The sequence below is a fragment of the Anabas testudineus genome, chromosome 14 (genome assembly GCF_900324465.2).
Source record: "Anabas testudineus chromosome 14, fAnaTes1.2, whole genome shotgun sequence".
Classification (NCBI taxonomy): Eukaryota; Metazoa; Chordata; class Actinopteri; order Anabantiformes; family Anabantidae; genus Anabas; species Anabas testudineus.
Genome location: NC_046623.1, coordinates 6409315 through 6436184, shown reverse-complemented (window position 1 = coordinate 6436184; position 26870 = coordinate 6409315). Strand labels below are relative to the sequence as shown.

At 40.9% G+C, this 26870-nt stretch overlaps 1 protein-coding gene across 2 annotated transcripts in view; it reads left to right on the top strand.

Annotated features, from left to right (window-relative positions):
• LOC113170402 (roundabout homolog 1-like) overlaps nt 1-26870 on the top strand; it is a 72776-nt gene that overhangs the window by 27650 nt on the left and 18256 nt on the right. For both annotated transcript variants that reach the window (XM_026372485.1, XM_026372486.1), the window contains one exon: nt 751-1077. In XM_026372485.1, the coding sequence (XP_026228270.1) occupies nt 751-1077 (327 nt within the window). The remainder of the gene's footprint in view (nt 1-750; nt 1078-26870) is intronic.

The window sequence follows — 26870 nt, the reverse complement described above, 5'->3', positions numbered from 1 at the left end:
TAGTTGCAGTAAAATAATCGTATGCATAAATAAATGCACACACTGGTCACACCAGTGTTTGACACAGTGGCAGCTCATGGTGAGGATGGACACCTTCTCTCGAAAATATCAGAAAAGCTACATTTCCAATCACAAATCACATTTAACTATTACTACTACTACGAAATGTATTCCCTTGGTTATTCATAAAGGACACAGTGTAAACATTAGCTACTCCTCTAGCACAGAAATTACAATGAATTTAACAATGTATGTGAGTGAAATGCCCACATATGTGGGTAGATCAGGCTAAAATACTATTACAAGTAAATAATATTCTCATAACTGTGCAATATATAAATATTTCTTTAGACATACATCTCTATTTGACATGTTTTGAAAGATATTACTTGTCACTTGTCAGCAATGTTGTTGTTTCTGTATTTTATTTTTTATTTATTTATCATGCCCCCTGAGGTTCCAAAACACCACCTTTCGTGTTTGACATGCGATTGTGTGGTAATTACATTGTCAAACTGGATTATTGTTAATACAATGCGCTTGCTCAGTAATAATAATGCACCGTGTCTAATTCCTTCAGAGCTGCTGGCATTTTGATTGGTACTGTATTGCATGGGATTATGTGATAAATGATGTCTCTGTGTGGTGTGTTTTGGTATTCTACTGACATAATATTATACGATATATTATAATACTAATATACCCATATGTTATAGATTTGAAAATAATCCTTTCTTTCTTCCCTTTCAGGGTCTCGCCTTCGCCAGGAAGACTTCCCTCCCCGCATTGTGGAGCACCCCTCTGACCTGATTGTGTCCAAAGGGGAACCAGCCACTCTTAACTGCAAGGCAGAAGGCCGACCAACCCCCACGGTGGAATGGTACAAAGATGGGGAACGCGTTGAGACGGACCGTGACAATCCCCGCTCCCACCGTATGCTGCTGCCCAGCGGGTCCCTCTTCTTCTTACGCATCATCCATGGACGACGGATGAAGCCAGACGACGGCAGCTACGTGTGTGTGGCCAGAAACTATTTGGGGCAGGCAATCAGTCACAATGCGTCCCTGGAAGTAGCCAGTAAGTTCTGTTTGGCGTGTAATTCTACTACAGATAATACACATGCATAACTCTAGATGGGTTAATAAATATTTGCTCAATTGAACTTTAAGATAACTTCCTTAATGATGTTTAGAAGCAAGTATTAATATGTTATTCCTACTGCAGGCACAGTTTACCATGCTTTGACAAACCAACTGATCTAATTATGCATGAAAAAGAATATGTAAATCTAAATTCCTGTTTTAGTGTACTTTTCCTATATGGGTCATTTTTTATGGTTCAGGGACAAGTGGAGGTTCACCATGTGACCCAGCTGTCAGACATGCAGCAGCTGTGTGTCTGCTTTAGTCCCCAGGTTTAAACAAGGCCTGGACGTGCTCCGAACAGGTGACAGCGTCAACTTGCTGAATCATAGAGTTGCAAGTGTCAAGTCTGTGTGGTGATGCCAGTTTAACAGGCTTTCACTGCAGCAAGTCTCAGGCTGGAATCTGTCAGGTTGCATGCAGCAGTCAAACATGTCTCTGTGTGTGTCTGTGTACATGCATATGTCAGAATGATGTAACAAAGCCTGTGGAGAAGCAGGCACAGGGCAGAGAGCAAAAGGTCAGGGCTTACATCCATCAGGACAGGTTAAGTGTAGACGGTCTTTGAATCCCTGTGGAACACGGCTTTTGTAAGTCCAAAAACACTGGAATGAGTGGAAAACAACAAACACTGAGAAGAGGAAGTGTTGGTGACAAAGGTTAACAACTGCAGCCATGCCCTCGCACTGCAGAGCTTCCCATCCTTTACTGTCAATCCCCTGCTTTGCTCAGCTGTGTCAGCTTGCAGAGCTCTACCCACACTTGGTCTCCTGGGCAGATATTTCGCAAAGGTTTTAGAATAATAATATCCCTCCAGTATGTGTTTCACCTTTTGAATTATAATGAAAGAGATGGTCAAACGGTGTGATGGTAATGCTAGATCAGCACTCTTAAGAAGCTAAGCCCTCTAGGGGAAGAGTTTATTACTCGGAGTTCACTAAATTTACTGCCAGCTTTTAAGGTCGAAGGGAACACAGGGAGGACTTGTTGAAGCTGCCTGGATGAGTTATGTCTCCCTGCTTCACTCTTCAGAGGTCACACAGATTCATGGGTCACCCTGGGGCTGGAAGGTAAAACAGATTCCCCTTTGGCAAATGCTGCTGAGTTAGGGAGTTTGGACTGAGAGGCTGGGGAGAGCTGAAATGAAGATCGGCCGCACCCTGTCAGTGGACTTGTCTAATGAGTTGTCCGGTCTTGTTAACGTATTGGTTGTTAATTTTGTGTAGATTTTTAATTGTGTAAAGGTTTAAAAGGGTGACTGCATTTCAAGATGACATGTTATCACTCTTTAATGTGATACACACATAAAAGAAACATGTGCTGCTGGTGTTGCTTTGACACACAGCCAATTCACACTCATTGAGTTACCAATATATTGAACCTATCGTATAATAGTAAAGAGTAATAATAGAACAACATTTTACTGGAAAGATTTTCCAGCATAAAGAGTTTGAAGTGAATATGATACTAAATTATGGTAACACTACCAAGAGCTATCATACAGTATATGCCTCATAAATTATGAAACCTTTGTTTGATATAGAGTATATTGTGATTTATTACACTGAAATAAATTTGCACTACCATGAAATATTTTAAATTATACCTCTTTCTGTATAAATATCAGTGACACAGCTGCAGCACAACTGAAGTCATTAGTGTTCTGTTGGACATGCATTTGTTTGTTTTTAGTCATAGCAGCTGCATGGCTCTGGGGATGGCAGCGTCAGTGTCAGTCAGCAGTCAGTCGGCTGGACATTGAGCGCAAACATTTGTGTTGTCATGCTGATGTTAGCATTTAGTTCAAAGCACTGAAGCGCTGCTGCCACAGTTTAGATCGTCCAGTCATAATGTCCAGTTTTAGTATTAGGATCTACACATACTCACTGGATTGACTTTGCAAAACTATATTCTTATATATTTTACACCAGTCAACAACATAGTCAACATAGTCATAGTTTTAGAGACCTTTTATTTACATGATTGGTTGTCATACCTATCTATTCACTTCATTGAATATGATTAGTACACTATACTGTACATTTGTTTTTCTTTTGCCAATATGTTTAAGTGAAGTAAGGGATAGATGATGAAAAATGGGGGGACAGCAGACAAAAGACAGTGTTTGAGGCTGACAGATGTAAAGTGATGAGAGCAGGGATGGAGTGACAGAGGCAGATGGGAATGGAAGAAGAGAGAGGAAGAAGTGTCTGTCCTTCAGGGCACAGAAGTGAAACTTGTTTGCAGAAAATTGAGGTGACGTCGTAGAGACAGTGACAGATGTAGTATGTACTGGTGCCTGAAGCGTGACCACAGGGTTGAAATGCTATAACACACACACACACACACACACACACAGACGAGTGAAAGCCTTTCTAAAAGTGAAAGGGATGAAATGAGAAAAAGAAAAAAAGACATATAACTAAGTTCCCGTCCAATAAATGACACTGAAGCCACTCCGCATATTTCTGCCCCACAGAGACCCTAAAGGACCATGGGAAATGAACACGTGTCCTATTGACCTCAGCCACTTGATTCAATCATGGCGCGCTTTATTGAGGTGAAAGCAATGTCATAGCCTGTGTACTCTAAAGGTTATTGGATAGCAGACCCACTCTAAGTTCGGTAAAGGAGAGGAATAAATGTTATTCTTAAACTAATTGGACACTGCCATTTGCTTCGAGGAAAGTGGGGCTCGTGGCGGGGCTGAAGGTTGAGACACAACACTCGAGTGATGAAGAGAGGAGCCACGGGGAAAAACACCTGTCAGCCACACCACTCCTCATGTACCGTATGTGAAAATGTCAAGAGAAAAGCAGACACCCCCCTTTTGATTTAACTGTGTGCATATTGAATCGGTTTCATCCCACTCCAATATAATATATATTCCAGAAATACATAGGTAGAGCCACAGAAACCGGGTCTCCTAAAATTACTTATGTGCACCTAAACTGCAATCGCAAATACGTTGTTGTGGGGGACGTCATAGCAAACCAATGTCATTGGCCATGAATTTAAGTACCATGAGTACACGATTCATGTAAATGACAAGTGGCATATATGTTGACATTTAACATATGAATTAAATGTACTCAAACTATGGACTAAAAATATCTGAGTTGCATAGACACGTAATTTTCAGGAGACACAGTTGGGAAAAATAAATGTGGGAATGTGAAGCTAGAAAGATGGGATCTTATCAGACCTCTGGAGCTGAGGGTGCATTAGCTGTTGACCATATTCATCATGATTTGAAATTATTTTTAAAAAATTTAGAAATATTTAGAAATAATACATTTTTAAAGGATTTTCTATTTTGCCACCCTCAATGTATTGACTTTTGTTGTCTTTCCACATTACATTCAGACAAGCCGGCGTGATTACTTGCAGCTTAATTACAGGAATACATTAACATGACAGGCATGTTCCCACTAACGCCACGCTCTCTCAAGTGGATCATGGGATATGCGCGGCTCCAGCTGGGCCGGACTGTGAGATTGACAGCTAGAGGTGGAACCCTGGTCTGTCTTCGATTGTAATCTCAGGCTGGAAACGAGCTTGTGCAGGAGACGTGCGAGGCAGTTACGAGAGAGGCGGATTCTCTGAGGTCAGGTTCCCCCTCTGCCTGCCCCTGTCCATTAACTAATGGCTCCTCACTTCAAATGGCTGTCACCGTCGCTGACAACATCCCCCTCTGTAGTCACTCTGGATAAACACAATAAAAAATCCTAAGTGGCAGTAGAGTGGTATATCTCAGGAAATATGTCATTTTCTCTCCATGAGGACGTGGAGTGATATTGCTTGATAGACAAACACTGACACATTGTAAAAATTCTCCATGCACGACCACAGCGTCAGATATCAGTGTTTATTTCCAATTGCCCGTGACAGTCTGTGAACGCTGTGCTAGCTTATGCTCCTCATCCTGTCTTGCGCGCCCTCGTTCTCTCCCAGTTGGCCTACGGTTAGGTCAGTCAGTGAGTAAGTATCACTCTCCTGGGACAGCTGGTTTGTGTTTACAGTCTGGAGACTGGGACGAGTGCACTTCAAGTATTATCTAAACAATTTTAGTCGCTGTATTCCCCTAGGCTCAGCGTTTCCAAGACCCAGATTTGTGCCAGAGTGTCAGGACGTGGGGGAAAGAGTTTGTCCGGCCTGCAGCGGCACAGTAAAGGAAGAAAAGAAGGGAAGTACTCAAGAGTTAGTGACGAAGACCATATGGCTGCTGGGTGTGTGGCAATACTGTCAGAATGTAATGTTGAGTGTACTTTGTGTCTGGATCGTGCTGTATACACACTTACTGTGTGTTAACTGTACTACTTTCATAAGAAGCAGAGGACTGGCTCATTCTTTGTCAGATTATTGAATTCTATAATCAGTCATAACAACGCTGATGTAAACTTTCTGTGACAGAGGGAGTTGGCATTTGTGTTATAATCTTGTCAGGAGAAAATCTAATAATGATGAGCTGAATCGAGCTTTATATGTGACAATATTCTCAGCGCTGTTTTTCATTCCTCTACGTTATACAGTAGATATATGAAGCCCTCCTTTTTTTCTCCAAACTTTTCTGTTTGTGCTTATCTTTGGTTAATAAGTTGCTGACAATGGGAGACAGACCTCTGAGACTCAAATCTAAACTAATCTGCCTGTTAAAGATAGACTTTTGTGTGCACTGTCCTCCTGTGGGTGACGTTAAGCGAGTGCTTTAGGTATCTCTCCATTTCTTCTGCCTTGCTCAAAAAAAAAAAAAAAACCTGTTGTTGGGTATCATTTGGTGGTAGTTAATATATTCAGCTCTTGATTGTTGCCAAGGAGACACTGTTTGGCTCAACCCATTTCCCCTGATATTAAATCCCCCCTCATCGCACCAACACCCCCCTCCCCACCCACACACACACACACACACCTTTTTCCCCCTGCTCAACACTGAACCTCTGTGCTGGTTGCTTTTCCCTGCAGCCTCAGAATATATATATATAAAAATAAAAAAAAAATTGTGTTGACTTTATCCATTTAAAGCTCCGTGCTTGCTGTGTCAGGTTGCACTTCATTTACTCATTTGCTGATTTGTAATACATCCAGACACACTTCCCACAGGGCCAAATAACCATCCCTTGTCTGCTTAGCTGCAGAAGTGTTTCTAACAACTAAAATTAATTAACACTGAAAATATATCATTAAGTCACAACTTGCAAGAAACCTGTCCTGACATAAACGATGATATGTCTAGTGCGCCCTATACTTTACTTGTGAATTTGTCAGTGTGGAAGTATTAGGGGCTTGCAGCACGGTTGAATAATCCTGCCGTCAGAGCGAGAAGAGCGATGCATGCGCATTCGCTGAGATATTAGCCTTATCCATCCTCTGTCTGTCACTCCATAACGCCACAGTCGACCAGCTTTGTCTGTGCCGGGGCTAATGCCATCATCCTCGGGGGTCAAAGGTTGCTATGCTCCTTCATTTCAGACCTGTGTCAGTTTTAATTGGCCAAATGTTTCTGCCTGCTTTCTTTGACTATTTGCTCTGTGTGGTAGGAGTTAAGTGTAATTCTGTTTAAAAAAAAAAAAAAAAACAAGAAAATAAGCCAAACACTGACAGCCGCTTCAGGGTATAAAAATGAGAAATGAGCGTTCAGCCAGATATGTACTGTGTAATTGTGGTTGTTGATGTTTATAATTAGAATGCCAACTTTTTGGACTATCATTAAGCTAATCAAAATTCTTGCGTGACTGAAGAACACTGTCATTGGCCATTCTGAATGAATTACAAATGTAGTATATAGTATTACATATAAATATATGTAACATATGCAGATAACCTATACATATAACATAATAAATGAATGCTGTTAGACTTAAATGCCTGCTAGATACAGAGGCCTTGTCATGTTGCAATTTAAACCTCCTAGAGGACCAAATAACCAGCTTTTGCCATTGCACACATTTCTGATCTGTCAATCTCTTGCTGTGCTCTCCTTTCCAAAAAAAAAAAAAAAAAGATCAGACGCGTATGTGGTACTTACCTGGAACAAGACAATCACGCTGAGCCAGACAGCAGGGTGCCACACGGCACAAGAGCTACAGACTTTGCACAACATCCCATATTATCTTTACTAGACGAGTGTCATTGTCTAACTTCCACACAACAAGGACACAGATCATGTCCTGAAACTTCCATGTTGGATCAGCAACCCAACAAATATTGACCAGGGAAGAGTGCACTGCCAACATCAGGCAAGATCCCTAATTACCTGCTCAGCTGCAGCACATTAAACACCATGTAACTGTACTTGTAAATGTCACTCCACTCCATTTAGATGCTGGTGTGGTACTCACTCTTCAATGCTAACTGCTAACAACACATGTCCGTGACATGTAGACTACAGCGCCGGTTTGTTTACTTTGTCTCTTGTTCCCCTGCCGGGGCTCAGCAGCTGTCAATCGAACATGGAGGTGCCACAACAGCAGCTGAAAGGAGACCAAGGAAACTATGCCAGCATTTCTTATACATATATATATAGTGGAAATTCATGTTTAATTTTAGTAATAAAAATAAATCGTTATTTATTATTTATTTATTTATTATGGTTCATTATTTGTGGTTGCTGGTGCAAACTTCCATCATTTGGAAGTATGTACTGTAGCATGCAGCACTCTTCAATTAATGCCTCTTATATGTTTAAAGACAATATTTGCTAAACATGAATCCATCCAACAGTCTAGCTGATAGATCTGCATAGTAATGAACCCAGAAGCTATTAAATTGAACACTGAAGCATCCATATGTAAATATTGATGTTGCAGCACCTCGCTGTATACTGTGTGACACATAGTACTTTACAGAAACCTCACTACAGCAATGCAGTCGCAGACACTGAGATGTGATCAGTTGCTGAACGCAGCGGCAGAGAGGTTGGTAATGCAGGAGTGTTCCTACTGTTTACCCATGACAACCAGGGATTCTGGCATTGGCTACAGATGTGATGATTTATAAAATGGGGAGCAAAGTGCGAGGGAAAGAGGTAGTTCCTCAGCGGAAAGCAGAATAATGAGCCGAGCAGTTCCAAGGCGCTACAACCATTTCTGTGCCTGCCTGGCTGTCAGTTCTGCATCCCCTATTTTCAGCCATTTTTCGTCGTCGTCGTCCTCCTCCTCCTCCTCCTCCTCCTCCTTCTGCTCCTTCTCCTCCTTCTGGAGCATCGCTTCATCTCTCTCCTGTGGGAATACTTTGGAATGAGCAGCCAGGTTTGTGATGGAGCTGCTGTTGTTGAAGCTGCTAACTGAAAGCTTTGATGACCAGTGATATGTTCCCCGTTCATACACATGATATATAAAAACTGCCTAAGGTGCAAGGCGCAGACAAAACAAGGGTGTGTCTGTGTGTTTTTGGATTTTTTATTCTACCACAAAAAGTTAAAATTATTTAAATTAGATACATTTTTTAGTACCTGGAAAATACACACATAGTACCAAACACAAATGTGTCTTGTAGCACCACTGCCACTTTAAGGATGGGCTTTTTTTTTCCTTTCTACCTTTTATCTTTTAAGCATCAACAGCCTTTTGTGATGTTGACATTGACGAATTCAAATAGGCAGTTTCAATATTTTTCCAATTAATTATGTTTCCATGCGTGGACGTAGTAATGATTCATATTCACAATGTCTGTATTTGTTTAGCTGGCAGCTTCCTTTCACACCCACAAACTAAATTCCTCTTTTCGCACTCATCAAGGCCAATTTTCAAGGTCTCAGTTTTTCATGTGAGACAGAGACAATAAGATGAATGTTAGCCTTCTTCAGCCTACTGAACTATTACCTAGCAGTCTAGTAGAGGTAACCACAAGTTACAATAAGTGTTGCTGCTTATGGGTAGGCATTCCTTTCCATCCATTCTCGCAAATGTTAAAATGCCATATAATATAAAAAAAGAGAAATATTTCATCTCTGCCAATAAGACCCTCCTCTCTGTTTGCTCTTTGTTTTTCTCTGTGGAAAACTCCCTTTGCTGTTACTCCCAGACTTCCCAGAGCTGTAGCGGAGATATAACAAAAGGAGCACACATACAGACAGCATGAGATGAGGCAGTGGGAACTGAAGGAAAAGATAAAGCGGAGAGGTAAAGGAAAACCTAGAGATACCAAGGAGGGAGTGGAGGTAATTAAAATGATCTTCAGAGTGATATAGCCCTCAGCACTTGGACTTCTTATTCATTTACACACATATGAATACCCCACACACGTGCGCTATAAGCACACAATGCGCCTATACCAAAGATGTGTTTTCTTTAATATTTTTCATGCTTCAGAATGTAAATCTGTGCCCCCCCCACCCCCCCCGCCCACCTCACCCCTGTCTTAAACATGAGTTATGCAAAACACGTCAGGACTCAACTCATTTTCATAACAGCAATCGACTGGCAATTTATCACAATCAAGCGTGAAAAATATGCTATTATGGCACTGGAATTAATTGTCTGGTGTTTTTCTAGGAGAGTATAGCAATAACACATTTTGTTAGGGTTTATGTCACATTGAAATATGTCCATGATACTAATGAAGTAGTTTACTCTTGGAATTGTTTCACTTTCACCATCTAAATCACACACGGCCAATAAAAGTTCCCAGCTAACCTCTCCCGTACTGAGCTTAGCTTATAATAGATATTAATAGTTAAAAAATGGCAGGAGACTTGCTGACACCATCTATACTGTGGAAAATAATTGATCACATTCTTTCTAGTGGCCTAATTTACCTGTTACAACAATGAATGCATGTTGTGCATAGCTTTTAGCACTGCCAGTCTGAAATGTAAGTGACTGCTCTGCTGCCGGAATAAAATCGATACATGATATTAAGAGGTTTGTTATCAAACCATAGATCCTGTGCGATTGATTTCTTTTTGGAATTGAATGTGTAGGCATCTTAACTATGGTAAAAACAAGTGGCTGTCAAAAGTAGCAATCAAATCGTTTTTGTGTTTAGTCGTAAATGCATGAGGCGAAAATAAAATAAATGCAGCTAGCCTGCTGTACAATACAAGTTGTGTTTTTGAGCATGAAATAATGACAGTATCTGTGCAAAAATTGACACGAGTAAAAGCAGCTCTGCACTTGATGGTGCCTCCATTTTCCTGAGCCTCATTATGTATAGTACCAGATGAATGACAGGTGTGCTTTCCTACTCGAATGCACAAATTGCCTCAGCTGCAGGGTGCTAATGTGGTTTGCTTTTAAGCATAAGCACACCAGTATATTTAGATATTCCGGTGTGACAATACATTGCTCATGACGCAGCTTGTGTGATTCTCATCTGACGGGTTTATAGGCTATAAGCAGCCTGGACTCTTCTCCTTGCAGGTTTTGTATCTTCTCATGAAAGATTCACACACTGTGAAGGAGGATCTGCTGAATTAAAAGTGCCTCTCCTACATGTTAATCCAGTGACCTCCAAGAAGAGCTGGGTAACTTTGGGCTTAATAATTAGATTGATCTGGTATTTCTTATCTTATACAGTTCTGTGGACATTCGACAAGTTTAATCATTCGAATTCTTTTCAGATGTCTTTGGAGCCATCTCTGCGTGTTAATGTTATTTCTCCCCGTAACTGCAAATAAACACCTACTGCTGGCGAAATCACAGTGCTTTGAAAGCTCCGACCCCCCACTGACACACTCATGAAAAGCATTCCTTCCTCCAACATTCACATGTTGTCTGTGTGGTACAAGCCAAAAATGTGGATGTCATATCTGCCTTGAAGAATGTCTTGCTAAAGGCCTCGCGCAAAAAATGTCAACAGGCAATAAAGCATAACCACCCACACACCTGAGACGCGCACACACATATCTTTTTTGTCCACTCAGTTCTTTTAGTGCCTGACAGTTCTCAAGATGAGAGGTTATTTAATTGACAGCTGGTCCACTAACTAGTTCCCTTCACTGACAGATGAGGATGTTTTTACACTAATAGCCATCGGACACCTATGCGTCTTGTCATCTGTGAAGTTTTTCCTGAGACTTGTGTGTGGAGACAGCGAGCGTGATGCAGGAGCACTGTCAGTCTGATGCCTTAGATTCTTGCTCACCTATTGTCTCGCACCCACAATGAGTGCCATTTATAAATAGGCTCTGCCGAAGCCATGCGGTGTGTGTTTTTTTTTTTGTTGCCTTGCAGTTCTTTGAGCGTGTGTACCTGTTAAAGAAAGAGCAGAGAAACACATTGAGAAAAGAATGAGACATCACATCTGATTTAATTAGAGGTTTCTATTGATTCTTCTCACATATTTATTCTGGTGTTTTGCCGTCATATTGTTTTCCTTGTGTTTAAGGACACAGTGTGCCTTTCGCGGCATGCGTTACTGCTTTAATAAGCTGGTGTACAGTAAGTAAACTATAAAGTCTGAAAAATTGATATGGACTATACTCCATGCAGACAAAAGAATTGTAAATAGTTCGGTTCAATACACTCATATTACCTCCTCCCTCCTTAGTGTATTTTCTTTCTGGATTTTGCTTGTTTGAGTAAACCCTGGCCTTGGGTCTGCCTCTCTTCACCCTCTCTCGCTGCTGCTCCTCTATTGGAATTGATTATCTCAAACCTCGGGTATCAACTGTGTGTGTGTGTGTGTGTGTGTGTGTGTGTGTATTTGTTTTACCATCTCTAGCTGCATGCTGAGAAGGTAGACATCTCTAGAGGTTCTGTAATAGAGCTGATACTGTTGCCCACCTCACATTGCCATAGGGATGGAGGGAGTCTTGTGTAAGTGGGGAGAGATAAAGAAGAAGAAATAGGGCAGGGGGGCAAATGATGAGAAAATCCTCTGCTTACTCGCAGATACGAATGAAATCCTATATGTTTGATTAGCCCTTTGACTTTACACTTACACATACACTGAAATCTAGTAAATGCTTTTGATATTTTTTTGAGAAGCATTTCTAGAATTGTGTAAATTGTGATGAATCTACCTTTTAATACAGTTTTAAAAGGTAAAAGCACAAAGTCAGGTTTTATACTAACGTCAAGTGTATATCCAAGGTCTCTTACTCTGGATAATGTTCTCATTGGTTTCCCTGCGGTGACTTTTATTTTATTAAAAAGTAGATGGATTACTCAGAGTAATGAAAAGCACTTGTTCTCGAAGGACCACCACAGATGACCCTTTATTGTATTGTGCTAGTACAAGCGTCAGATATTATATGAATAAAACCAAAACTACATGCATCATTAAATACCTCTAGTTCAGGGAAGACATTTTAATCCTTCTGTCATGGGAACAGACTTACACCCGTAATAGATACAATGCTTCCTCCATGAGCTGTAGCGTGTAGCAAGGAGCAGCACAGCTAGATGAGTAGGGTACCGAATAGCTTCTGGGAGCGAGAAGTGCCAGAAGCTTCACACTCCAGTGAACACACAGCGGGGAACATGCTGTACATTGTTTACAGTGTACACACTCTGCCATGTTTAATAGCCCACCCTGTCATTCCCATTTGGTTTCTGAACAGAACAACAAGCTCACAAACACCAGGACTTAAACATCCCATGTTCTGCATGCTTCTATTAAACATGGGTTACCTTCAGCAGGGACACCTACTGGGTCTAATCAAATGCTTCAGTCCCAGTAAATCTCTCTGTTCGCTGCCTTCCACGTCACTGTAAGACTACCAAAAAGGTATGTTGACCTCCCACTTCTCATTCAAGCCCCCAAGCAGTTGCATACTTATATCAAGCAGTGCGGAACAAACTCTGCATCCAGCACCAAACCAATTAATGTGGACACATGCTGCCATAAGAGACAGTAAATTGAAATTATAAAAATGGACGTGAACCATGGCTACACCAAAAACCAGGGTGTAATGTGGAGTTCTGCAGTTTTCTCTGTGGGAGGTGAAGATGGTAACACCACAGTCCAAGAGGAAATTATAATTCCCACCTCCTACATGCCCCCAACCCAAAAGGTTTCCCCTATCCCTAACCGCCCTCTTTCTTTGTGTTGTCCTATTTGTATCCAGTCTACTCAGAGGGAGACATCTGGAGGGTTTACAGTGAGCTAATTATAAGCTATCTATCCGAAATTGCAGCAGTTGTGCTATTATTCATACAGAACTGCCCAAAATCCCCCTAACAGCCATCACATTACGTAGCATATATCATTATGTATTATTCACTACATTTCTTTTTTACATCTGAAGCTAAATAACACATTTACATTTCAGTAGCCTTGGTAAGGGTAAAAAATATTACCCTATTACAGCTCTTTTCTCAGTCTGTAACGCATCATTGATGGCTCCATTAGGTTTGTGTATTGAGGGTATTGTTAGGTAGAAATGAGGAAATGGCGAGGTGCATTCATATGTCAAGTCGATCAGTGGAATTAATTCTAGGAGGAAAGGCTGATTTTACTTCTTAGCTAGCCTTCGGGTGACAGACACCTTAGTGGATAAAATCTTTTGAGCAAATACCAGAGCTTCAAGGAGCCCCGTCTTCTCCTCTCCCTACTCATCATCTTTATATGTGTAATATAATGATAACATTATCACATTATTAGTGGGGAGATGACTATAAGATCATTAATTTTTAAATGCCACAAACTAAAACGTGGGAAAATGATAGATGTTTCACCAAAAGGGTTGGAAAGGGCTGCAGTCACATTTGAATTCACTTTGCCCTGAAACCAGATCTGATCTTGTGTATTTGATCCATGACCTTAGAGCTGCAGACTGAGAATAGTTAAACTACTGTAGACCTATATTGAATAATTATCCAAGCTGTATTTCTACCATGGCTGTGAGACATTAAGCATCTGCCATTTGAGAATTCATGTACTGGCTGTTCCAGTCTCATAACCAGGAAAGCTTTTTTTTGTTTTTATATATGCTATATTCTTTTCTATTATGCGATAATATAAGATGAGATGATGAAACAGAATCACATCATGTGCCACCACCACCAAAAAAAAAAAAGCTGCTATGCTTGGAGAACTAAGTTTTATCACTTCATATTTTATGAAAATCAAAAGTAAAGGATTCAGTGGGAGTGAAAGAGAGGCAACCTCACAGTTTTTTTTTCATAATTTATTTCACAATATATTCACTGTGTTCCCTTCTACCTCCTGCCTATCAGAGCAGCTGACGCTGTGCACATGGTGCAGCAAGCCAACCTTAACATTTTCTTTGCACTGCTGCTAAAACCAATTAAATTTACAGCAAAGGAATCATCTGATTACAAAGCTGCTCAGTCTTCCCGCCCCTCCTTTCCCTCTAGTGTGTGTATTCATGTGTGCAGCTGTGCATGCGTGCCACCAAGGGCAACGTTAAGAGCTGATCAGGTGGGAATGTGACATACTTTCTGCACGCGCGTGTGCCTGTCTGTTTGCTAATCCATATGGGCGCAGCACTAATTAAATCCAGCGGCTCAACCATTCACACCACTGACTGTTTGGCAGTGAGCAAAAATCTGTTGGTGTTCTGTCAGGTAATATGACAAAACCAGCAGGAATAGTTATCTGGGCGTGTGCTAATGTCAGTGACGGAGGAGGGGGTGATTTGGGCTGCAACATCAGTTTAGTTATGTGCATATGTGAGTGAGAGGATGTGCTAGAAATAATTTTTTTTTTATTTACTGTCTAAATAGTACAAATGTGTGTCTTCTCTCATCCCTGATCCTTCCATCTCCACAGCAGAACCATGAATCATTTCTTTAAATTAGGTTTTTCAGAAGCGTTTGATAGCAAACATTGTTTTAAATGATTTGCATGTGCATGTGTGCATGAGTGAAGTCACAAGTCTAGAGAGATTTTATAATTGTCCCCTTGATGTGTGTTTCGCAGCACGGGTTTTTGTTCTTTCTGCATTGTGTGACCGTACGCTTGATTAGTCTGTGCTGCTTGGGAGGGCTAATGTGTTGGTTTATTAGTCTTGTGTTAACAGTATAAAGATTTATGGGTGGGGGGCAGACCAGCATGTGTTCTGTGGTCCACACAACACATAGATAAATAAACGGAAATTGGGTTAATTTGTCACTGCCCAGGCTTGTTTGAGATGCTGTGTACCTGTGGAGTACAGAGCCCAGCAGAGATGTGACAGTTTGTCCCTGTCAGTCTCTTATCGGGTCATCCATCACACTTGTGCCTTTGAGCGCGTCCCAGACTCTTGCACACACTACTGCTGGCCAAACGAGAGAACAAAGCAAATAGTTATACCTCTGATTCCTGCTGTTTGTGCTCACACCAAACTACACAGACAGTGGATGTCATGGCAAAATGTCTTAAAGTGAAAACCCTTTGATCCATTACTGTGCAAAGATAGAGTTACAGTAGGTGTGCATTTTTCTCCAAGTTGTACTTACCAAGTTGTGTGTTAGATGTGAATTTGCACTTTAAAGCAAAAAATACAAAAAAATATATACTTTGACTAACACATGAAGCATTATTTAACTAGCATTGATTTTGTATAGATACTAAGATTTGCATTCCATGTTATTATATTCATTAAAACCTATACATATGTGAAATTCTCATTGCAAGACTCAAATAAGACACAATATATTGCCAGCACATAATTTGGGTTATTGTAGCTTAACGATGACAATTTTACAGAGGCACCAGTCTTAATGGTGAAAATTATAGGGGATACAAATCTGTGCAGCTCAGAGATCCACTCTGCCAAAAAATGCATCACCCTATTAAAGTTATTTTCAGATATTTAAGGATCAAAGTTATTACCAGCACTTACTGTATTTTGGCCTGTCTTGGCTAAAAAGTGAAAATGTATTCCTGTGTATGGTAATGATGGATGCAAATCTACCTGTTGCCATCATGTGAATAAGTAGAGTGCAGGCATTTTTGTTTCCATGTCAAGCACTGGTGTCCATTACGTGCATGAATATCCAGGAAGTGAAAAACAAACCCTGCAAAACAGAGGATGTGAGTTTGATACCAGAGTCCTGTGTGTGGTTAGGTTTAGACAACAAAATCACATAAACTTGGAAAAAGATAAATGAAGAAACTCATATGCCTGTCACATTTCTCAAAGTCATTGCAGACTTTTTACATTTAGTCATTTAGCAGACGCTTTTATCCAAAGCGACTTACAACTTTTCTATATTCAAACTTGAGTTGCTTGCTTTAAGTTGTCTAAATGCAGTTAAACCATAGTTGAATCATGCTTTAGTCACCACAGGCAGATATTGGATTGCAAGACAAGATTTGAAAGACAAATGAAAGACGCTAACGAACATTCTGCAATTATAGTACAAACAAACTGATGGATTACATTAATTAACTGTGTTTTATCATTCTGCTGTTAATAGCTATGATACAGGCAACATTACGTTTCTAACAAAACATTATTATTGCTCCAAATTAGGAGTATATAAATATAATTTCTAGGAGACAGGATTGTTTATTAAGCACTTTCCCCCCTATAATTTCCTCAGGGATGCAAGTTGTGGCACAAAATGAGGAAAAATCTGCTCATGCACAGTAAGTGCTGACTTTACCAGAAGCAACAGCAGTTTCTTTGGAACATAGAGAAAGTGGGTAATTATCATGTTTAGCGATAGCTTCCATGGCTACACAAACAAAGAAAACTCAAAGTTCAGCAATATAAAATCTAAAATAATGTAAAAGCATGAAATATAATCTTGATCAAATGAAATAAGAAAGAAAAATAGAATCACTTAAGTGATAATTTTAGCACTATACAAAGGAATGTGCACCTGTAGTTTTAATTATTCGTAGACACGGCTTTATGAAGGAAGTACAAACTCATTTCACTGTAATGTTCAGTCAGCAGTTTTCTATTCATTTTTCTCTCTCAGTTTTTTTTTCATACAGAGACGAGAGACATTGAGGCAGATACAGACAAGAAGCCACAGTGCAGTTGTGTGGTTTACTCTGGTATTCTGCTGACATGGGATCCATTAGTAGGGTTTGAGGGGCTGGGGGAAGGGATAAGGGTTGGAGAATGCACAACAGGACTGAGAGCGAAAAAAAAAAAAAAAAAAAAGAGGGAAGCGTGGGCCTAAAAATCGGTGAGGGAAATCCAGCATTGCTGAAAGACTTTACGACAGGTTTGAAGCAGGAGAGAAGAAAAGGAGAAGGGGAGGAGCAAAGCTGTGAGAGATGGCGAAGATAGCTTAGAGGAAACAAAGGAGATGAGAGTAAGTGGGGACTGAAGTTGGGGAAACAGGAAAACACAAGAGAGGATGAGAAGTGATGAGGGTGTACAGTAGACTACGTGCAGGGGAAGATGAGAGGAGAGTTGGTTCGGGGCTGATTCAGCTTAGTTAGCACTTGTGGAGAATCAAAGCCGCATGATGGAAGCTGTATAAAAACAGTAAACTTAAAACTGTGTCTGGCGTGACTGAAACATCTTCATGCGTGCACTTGCCTTAATCAACACCGTTGACCTCATCTTGCCCTGTTAATTTGCTCCCATCGAGTGAGGTGAGTCATCTAATGTTGTAGAGGACTGAGTCGGGATAGGTGCTTGTATTTCTACAGAGTTTACTCATGGAATGCCTCATACTAATGATAAGGCAGGGTGTCTGCACACACACTTAGTGATCTCTTCTGCGGTGCCCAAATGATACCCTCCATCCCTGTCATCACGGGAGCCATTGTCAAGGAGATTGAAAACACCTGGAGGCTGGCATCATCCCACAACACAGTCAGTCAGTCATATTTGCATGGACTCAAACCCTGACAGATAAACGTTTGTAGCCACAGGGCTGCAGCGGATTTGGAGATAGGGATTTACAGGAAAACACAGAGGGGTTGGGGAAAGAAAGAAATGAACTTTCCAATGTGCTTTATGTAATTACAGATGCACATGAGGGATGTACTTCTCTTTGTACTTTGAACACTTTTCAAGGAACATGTTCACATGCAAATGTCCACTGGCCCCGGTTGCGCTCCTGAGCACAGCATCAAACGGAATGAGCTATCAGAGTCAAGACGGGCGAAGCATCCAATATCAAAATTTTCTCTTTCCCTGTGCATATAATTTTTTTTAGCCCTGTGCTTTTCCCTCCCCCACACCTATCCACAGACTCCACTCGTCAGAAAGACAAATTACCCAGTGGGCTGCTCTTTTAGCTGTGCTTTCTGTACAATAATCAATTTGAGGACTAGAGAAAGAGAAGGCTGGAGAAACGTGAAATTATTCATCAGGGTCTCTCAGTAGCGGCGCTGTAGAGGTGTGGGGGATGGTGGGGGCTACCTCGTCCTCCATGAGATAATTAAGAAGACCAAAAAACAGAAATACGGGGAAGACTCCTGGCCAGTGGTGAGAGGCGAAATAAAGTGACAGAGATAGAGAGCGGTAGGTGCAGAGTTAGGGGATCATTGCCGCTCTTAGAGGAGTTTGTTGTTAAATTTAGAAACCTTGAGGTGGTGTTTGGTTTGTCGTCCCAGCAACAGACAGATACACAGGAGAGGAGAGAGGATAGACAGCTGGGGCTGGTGACGAGTGAAGGGGAAGTGCACGGGCGAGGAAGGAGGAGGACGAGCTTTGAGGGGAGCATGACTCCGAGTTAGCTTCAGTTAAACTACTCAGGAGAAAAGAAAAAGGGTAGAGCATGGAGAGAGAGAGAGAAAAAAAAAAAGAAGGGCCGGGCTCTCTCTCTCTCGTGGCGGGTGTTTATTCAGAGACCTCTTGTTTCTTACCAATTCAACGGGTTGGGGACTGCTCTGCTGAATCTGCCTTCACACTGTTCTTTCCTTTTTCTGCAATGGCTGCTTCATGTGCATTTGTTTTACTCTTAAAAATCTCTAATGGACATTTGCATGTGCTGTTACCCCATTTGACGTATTCTTTTATTTGAACTATACACTCCATATATAGTTAATATTTGTTAGACACTATGACTGTCTCCTAAATATGTTTATCTAGTGTTAATTGATTGTATTACCTAAACCAGCATGCATTTTCTTCCTATCTGTACCCATCCCTCTGCTGCTGCAATGACCCAATTTCCCCAGAGGGATCATTAAAGTTTCATCTTTCACCCCTAATTCATTTCTCTCCCCATTCATTCCTCCCTGGTGCAGCTCAGTCCAAACCAAACAAGTGTGTCGCTATACTTGATTTCTCTTCCTGCTCCTTCTGGTTTTAGCCTCTCCATAACTTGAAGGGCTTATAAGTGCTGCAGACTACTGTTTCTAGCCTTTTTTGTAACATAAGACAGCGGATGCACTCCACTTGTGGATTAAACCCCTCTGATGTTGAGGGTGATAAGAGGTTTGCATGAGGCTAAGCCTTTTGTCAATGCCACTATGAGGAATAAGAAATGACTGAGATTTTTTTTTTCTAATTGGAAAAGAAAGACAAATACAGCTTCTATGTGCACTGACTAGCCACAATGTGGTGCATCACCCCGCCTGCACACATCATTATCAGTATCAAACAGCTGACACGATGCAGTAAATGGTTTTAAATGAGCCAGTCATTCAGTATTGTTTACCTTTAGGCTGCATCTGTTCAAATGCCCTTTGGCTATCATGACATAATGTATTGTACCGAGTCAAATGCAGCCTCTATACATGCCTTGGAGTCATGTGATTCTGCTGTCTGTACCTGCACTGTCAGCAACTTTCCCTATCACCAAAATGTAATTTTCCCTGCTTGAATAAAAGCATTGTTGTGTTACAGTGTGTATCTCACTGCAGAATGTAAACCCCGTCAATCCGTATAATGTGCCTTAGAACATACAGTAATGCAATAGTCTGAAATATCTGTGTGAAAATAGCCCATGAATCTGTCTGGTATTTATATTATCCCTTTTTTTTTTTTGTCTGAGAGTGTTAACATACCTGCCCACAGCCTCTTTCTCTCCTGGGCCCTGAGTTGTCTCTCAGATTGATGACATGGAAAGCACTAGGGCACCTCAGAGTGCATTAGGATGTGGAACATACAGTAGCTGTGAGTGTGAGCGCTCCGTCTGATTTGTGTGCGCGCGTTTGTTGGGATGTAACTTCGCCTATTTTGGCACCCGTTTCGCCAGAAAACAGAAACACTATACTGCGGCGGCTGACTCGTCTCGCTCGGCGTCGCTTTCACCGTAGCTCTTTGTTTCTTTGTGTCTGTATCTTTTGCCTGTGCGCCTTTGTCTTGCTCACTTTTCTCTTTGTTAGAATACATTGCCCTCCCCAACAGCGACTCTTTCTCATTCTCCTCCACTCCATCGCCTCTCTTTCTGACCTGGGTGCACTCCTCCCTCGGAGCATCTCTCCTGGGTTTTGCTCTTTATTATTTCTGCCTCTACCCACTTTGTCTTCTTTCACAAACAAAGGCCAGGTAGGAATTAAGGTAGATACTCATTTAAACAAAGAGTGGCCCACTAAGCATCAGATTTATGCCCTGTCTGCAGTGTGTAATTGCACATACCCCGAAGTTTGCCCCCCTTTGCTTTTTGTCTACAGTTCATAGAAGGTGCTTATTTAGAACTCAACTTAGCCCAAGGAGATTTTCTAAAAACCATTGCTAAGGTCATACTGCTCAGACAAAGGTTTCTAGTATACTGAAATATATTTCTCAAGGTCTGACTGCTGTCTGCTTTCCACTTGTTTTGTCAAACAAAGTCGTTCGCACCAAATCTCTCTCCTTCAGGGGTATATTGGCCTTATTAGTGGAAAAATCTAGTTTTCTTTTTTTTGTGTGTGTGTGTCTGTGCAAAAAAAAAAAAAAATTAATTGACACACTCAGACACGTGCGTCCCTCCGCTAACCATATTTTATCTACTCGTTAATGTTCCCAATTACTGTGAAAAACACTGCCAACGCTTTGCAGCGTGGCACGCTTATTGAAATGGTAATACGACCATCTCAAAGTGAAAGTCTTTCATTTACTGGCTTCTAAGTGGATTTATTCATGACAATTTACTCTTCTCATGCAGGATTACACTAATGAGAGGGTTAAAGGGTGGTGTGTGTGTGTGTGTGCGCGCGTCTGTGGCTTTACTCTGCTTTCATTTGAGGGACTCTTGCCCTGTAGATAAAGGGCCACATTTCAACCAGCTTCAGCTCTCTCTATTATTCCAAACAAGGGGACTTGATTTGGTTTTGTCACTGGCAAACACTTCCTGCTTTCTAAAGGACTCAGGTGTCTGCTGTGCAGTGCAAGGAGCCAGTTTTTTTTTTTTTTTTTTTTTTTGTGAGGGTTTATCTTATTTAAATCATTTAATTATTCTAATTGTCTCAAACGAATCAATGAATTGCTTCACACCTCAAATTGGCCTCAAATGTAATAAAGCAGTGCTTGTGTGCTAGAGGACCAGATTGTGGGATTCTCCTTGCAGGAGGTCAGGTCCCAAAGGGAAGGTGTTGTTAGGCGAAATCTCAGAATGCAGGGGGATTGTGCACTAATTCCCAGGTATTGCCTGCGCTCAATCACTATTTTCAACCTGCTTCTGTCAACACCCTGATATACACCTCTCTGTGTCCCTTTGCATGCTGCCATTCACCCTGCATCGTCAGTTGTTTGCAGTTCAGTCTCCAATTATCACTCACACCACAAGTGTTTCAGGTTTGTTAGGGGTGAATGAAAGGAGAGTCTGCGTGTGTGTCTGTGGAGCGTGATCATTTCAAAAGCAGCTTAAAATCAAATATTTTTAAGGAGTTTATATTTATCTATAATTTAGGCTACCTACAAAATACTGTCAGTCGTTGCAAGAGCAGACACCACCCCCACATATAAACATTTTATTTAGACTTCAAACGAGTCAGTCATACGAGGCTTGCATCACCAGAGCACAGAGGCAGCACCCAGTCCTTGTAAATAAAGCTCACTGCATGGAACAGCGCAAATCAAAGCAATGTGCTACCTTCAGTATACTTTATTTTGCGAACACATTTCAGAGAACTGCGTTTTTTCCATATGCTCAGTGTGCCCCGAGGAAGGAGACACCTTCTTTGAAAGCGTTTGCTCTGATTTAATGGACCAAGCTTTTCATACGGAGTCTGATTCGCTTTCTGTTCACTTATTTGGCATAATAAAAACTTGATAAGTAGAAATAGTGAAGGCCTAGCAAAATTAATTAGACAGTGTAGTTAATAAGAATGTTGTGTACTCAGTTGATGCCTGAGGAGCCGCAAATAGCAGCAGAATGGAAGCAACCAACATAATGATTAGAGCGGTCATTTGCAATGAATTTTTCCATTTAAAGATATTTAAAAAATGATTTAAAGGACTTTACTCCCACAAATAGCTAAAACTAGAGATTGTAATTATCATGTGTCCTGGAATTAATATACAGTTAGTCCTGTAGTCCACTCTATACTAACTATTATCCAAATACAGTAGTGTGCTTCAAGGCTGCAGTCAACAGGCAAATGTATATGATCTAGAGAGATTAGGACCTGATTTGTGAACTTTGTGGGGGTCATGTATGCATAAGTTTGACTGGGAGGTCGACATTAAACTGTGGCCAGTAACCAGCCAACTGGGAGTTGAACCACCAACCCTGGAATTCATAGATGACCCCCAGGGCTTTATGAACCAAACTTTATAGTTTGGTAACAGTTGTGCACAATGTAATTGCATTATGTCATCTGAATGACAGAGATCCAAGCACAGAGCTGCATTGCTTCACATTGCTATATCCTAGTGTAAATAAGCATAAGTTATGTGCAGGACTGTTTTCAATAAAAAAAACTCAACGTATCCCATAAATATACAAACCCCATAAACATTTTGTCAGCCCCTCACCAAGCCTTAAGTTGATAGAATTGTCTAGAGATCATACATATGTCTACAGCACATGTTCACTCTATGCACTGTCGTTAAATATTTTGACTCTTAAATGAAATTCAATATTTGCCAGTAGTTTTCTTTTACACAGTTTTCTTTTTTTATGAAATCGTACTACGGAAAGTAAGGAATCACGAAGAACATATCGGAGATGAAAATGGGGTTTTTCTCCTCTGTGATCTCTCTTTTTCTTTTTTCTTTCTCATTCCTCGTTCTCTGGACCTGCACCACCCATGTTAAATCTAGTTATTTAGTCCTGTTATCATCATCCTGAGAGCTGACGCCGTGCCAGAGTCGTTCGTCTACATGTGGTTGCTGCTCACGCTGTGGCGCGGTGCTGTTTGGATACGTTGCCATTTGGGAAATGGAGCGAAATCAACACTTTTAAACAGCGACAGAAACTTTTTGCTCAGTGGTGATTGACAATTCTTCCAACCCTGTCAGAGCTGTTCAACCTTTGTTTCACCCAGCTCTTTTGCCACTTCACTAACTCTCCTAATCTGCTTCATGTCCACTGTCTCTCTGTATCTGCTCGCTCCTCCTTCTCACCGATGCCTTTTTTTTTTCTTCTTCTGTCTTTCTTACAGAGGGATAGGATGAGTGGAGGAGATTAAAATTGAGGTTACAAAATCCTTTTAGCTGGTTTTAATGTGTGCCCCTCACTGGTGATATGTTCTGCACATACATCAACAGGATTAGACTGTCGGAACATCCAAGAACTGATGAACCAGTTCATCTATGGTTACACACCCTCACACATCATCATGATGCATGTAAGCGCCCTGCCAGAATACAGCGCCTTTAAGTATGTTGTATGTCTAGGGCAAGTGTACCTGTAACTGTATAACATATAACACATTTAGCTTCTAATAGTAAGAAAAGATGACTACAGGTTGGACTTGAGACATGGAAAATCATATAAATCTAAATTTGGAACATGCTTGGTACATATCCAGTTAGCATAGGTCAACTTGGAGTTAACATTCCTAATATGTCCTGTGTAAAGATGTGCGTGATAGTGCAGCTATGGACTGACAGAGAAATACACAGGCAGTGGTTGTTTAAGTCTAATAGAGAAAGAGGGCAAGAGAAAAGAAAAAGTTAAAGAGTAAAAATGCTCAACAAGTAACGCAACTGGGAACTTTACCCTGGTACATGAGCCCCAGTGTTGAGTTAATTGCCTCGCTAAACATACTATAGATTTATGGCCTTGCATGCATGGAAAAAAAAAAAAAGTGTTTGCCCTGGGACTTTTCTGAGTAATGATTTCTTTGCAGAAAATGAAATTCAAATGGGGTAGCTCAGGGAGGACAGACAGGGATTTATTATGTTTTATTTTTTTGCTTCGTTTACAAGCAGTGCGTGGCATCGTGAGGCATAGTTATGAGACTTAGCTAATGCATGTATCCTAATTTGTATGTGCATGACCTTCGGTTTTTATTGGATTTGCTTGGATGCAGTTCATATTATGTTATTGGCTTTGGTAGATGCAAAGGGGTACAAGACCCACTGGACCTCCTGCAGGAGTCTATGTGTATCTCTTTTTTTTTTATCTATCTGACCAACTACTATACTTGAGCTACACATATTGGTTTTTCTGTGGAGCGGCTGTTTCTCCTGCAGCTTTCTGTCTCTCCAGACTACAGCTCTGTGAGAGCAAGGGGCAGAAGAGGAGGGGGAGGCAGTGAAGGGGAATGGGGGAGATGGATTGAAGCAGAGAAGACGGGGGTAGGAAGAGGTCAGGAGATAGATTGTGAGTAAAGTCAAGGATTTCATATCTGCTGGGGCTGGGGTTGGATTATAGCTGTATTTTTCAGGTTGGCTTTGGGTGTTTCTTATATGCATATATTTTCAAGTCAGCACTCTGGGTTATTTTAGGCAGAGAAAGCTGGTTTGTATTTGAACCAAAATGAATGTTTTTATGCGCTGGGAAACATTAAGACTTCAGACAGGGTAGGGGATGCCAGGACGTAGTTTTACTTATTACCACTTACCCTTGAAATATTGTGTTTTAGTACAGAGCTCCACAGAACAGAGAGCAAACTGCAAAGTCCAGCTTCTGCCTCTGATTGATCCTTTGCCTTTGGTTGTTTTTTTTTTGTTTGTTTTTTGTACTCAATCCAGGTTTTCTAAAGAGCATTTCATTGAACATTTCAGTTATTCATCACTAAACCACCAGGCAAGCGTGTGGGAGATATTTGAATAAATGTTATGCATTATGCATGTATTTATTAAAAATGTATGGCGTTCCAGTGGATTAAGACTATTATGTCAATACTTTTGAATATTGTTCAAATTGAATGACATTCAATCAGTGACTTTCAGTTTTTTTAGCTGTGTTGCTGCAGTTATTCAGTTTAACATGCTGCTCAATAATTATAAAGATGTGTCTCCATTGCTAATATTTAGCTCCTCTAGCCAGCAGTGATGTGAATGTCATGGCATGTTTCCCTGCCTTCATTTGTCTCCTCCTTTTGGTTCAGATAAATTAAAAAATGCAAGAAACCTTAAATCAAACCAAACTAATGATGTGAAAATGCCAATGTGTTCTCCTCTCTGGGGTCTCTAAACATGCATTTGGATAAGCTGATTGCTAATTGTTTTCCTCCACTACAATATGTGTTGCACAGCTGTTGCTGCATTTTTGGCTAATCTCAGCTATAACTGATATTAAACCATCAGTGCCTTTCAATAATGTTGACGTTGGCTTTGAGACATGAAAGTGATTGCTGCACTAAAAGAACAGTGCAGCTGGATCTGCGGTATGTAAAAGCAGATTCAAACTGCAGTGATCAGGTAAAGTTAGTTTTCATGGTGGCACTAAAAAGGTACCTTGGCTATCTCATGCAGCGATAGTGCGATAGGCTTCCTGTGTGCCTCATCCCATCCCTGTCTATAGGGTTTGGTTGCGTTCCTTTATGGTCAAGTTGGACTCTGCAGAGGGGATTACTGGAGCTCGGCTGCAGTAGGCCTTTCAAGCTCCGCCTCAGGCTCCAGAGGACTAACAACGAGTCAGATACTGTCAGATCCAGGGCAGTGAAGCCAAGGGCTGATGCTTTGAAGTGGGCTACGAGATTCTCATCTGTAAGGATCAGACGGAGGGAGAAAAGAAGACAGCGAGAGGTGCAAAGCTCCAGCTAAACAGGCAAACTGGTTGGGCTTCAAGAGGAGGAGGAGGAGGAGGAGAGGAGTAGGAGTCTGCTGACGGTAGTGTGCATACTACAAATGACTGTTACTTAGGGAAACCCAGTGAAATTCACATGTGCAAGTTGTGAAATCAACATGTGCAATCTGAGAATAACAAGGGAGACATAACATGTAAGACACGGATGCAGCAATGAAAGAAAAGACACAAGATGAAGATAAAGTCAGTTATTTAGTTGAAGTTTTTTGGAGTTAGCAGGGATACAGGAGAAATGATTGTGCAATCAAGGCGTGCTGAGAAGTAATTATGTCTGTGTTTTTACAGCACAGGTAAGAAAGTGGGTTTAATTTGTGATGATTGCATAAATCTTCAAACGTCCTTAAAATCAAGAGAATTGCGTCAGGATGTCTGCATGTTATTCATCAGACTCCAACATTTTATAAAAAAAAAAAAAAAAAATCTATCTAGTAAATGTTTTTTCTCTATTGTTTTTGAGCCTGGTTTTGCAAATACCCCAGACTTCTCTAAGCGTAACAGCTAGACAGCAGTGTCAGCAACATAACTCTGCAAGAAGATTGTAAAATAGATGATGAGAAGACACTAAGGCAACAGAGCAGGAGGTACTGAAGACTGTTCGAGGAGCTGGAGAGAGTGCAGCCTTGGCACAGTTTAGGTTTTGAGACTCGGAGTCCTTACGTTTGTGTTTGCTTGTATGGTTTCTACATGGGCATGCATAATTTGCTATTATAACTTAATAAGCAGATGCATTTTCCCTTCTGAGGAATATAAATAGTCAGTTTTACAAACACATGTTCCAGATTATTTGTGTGTTCAC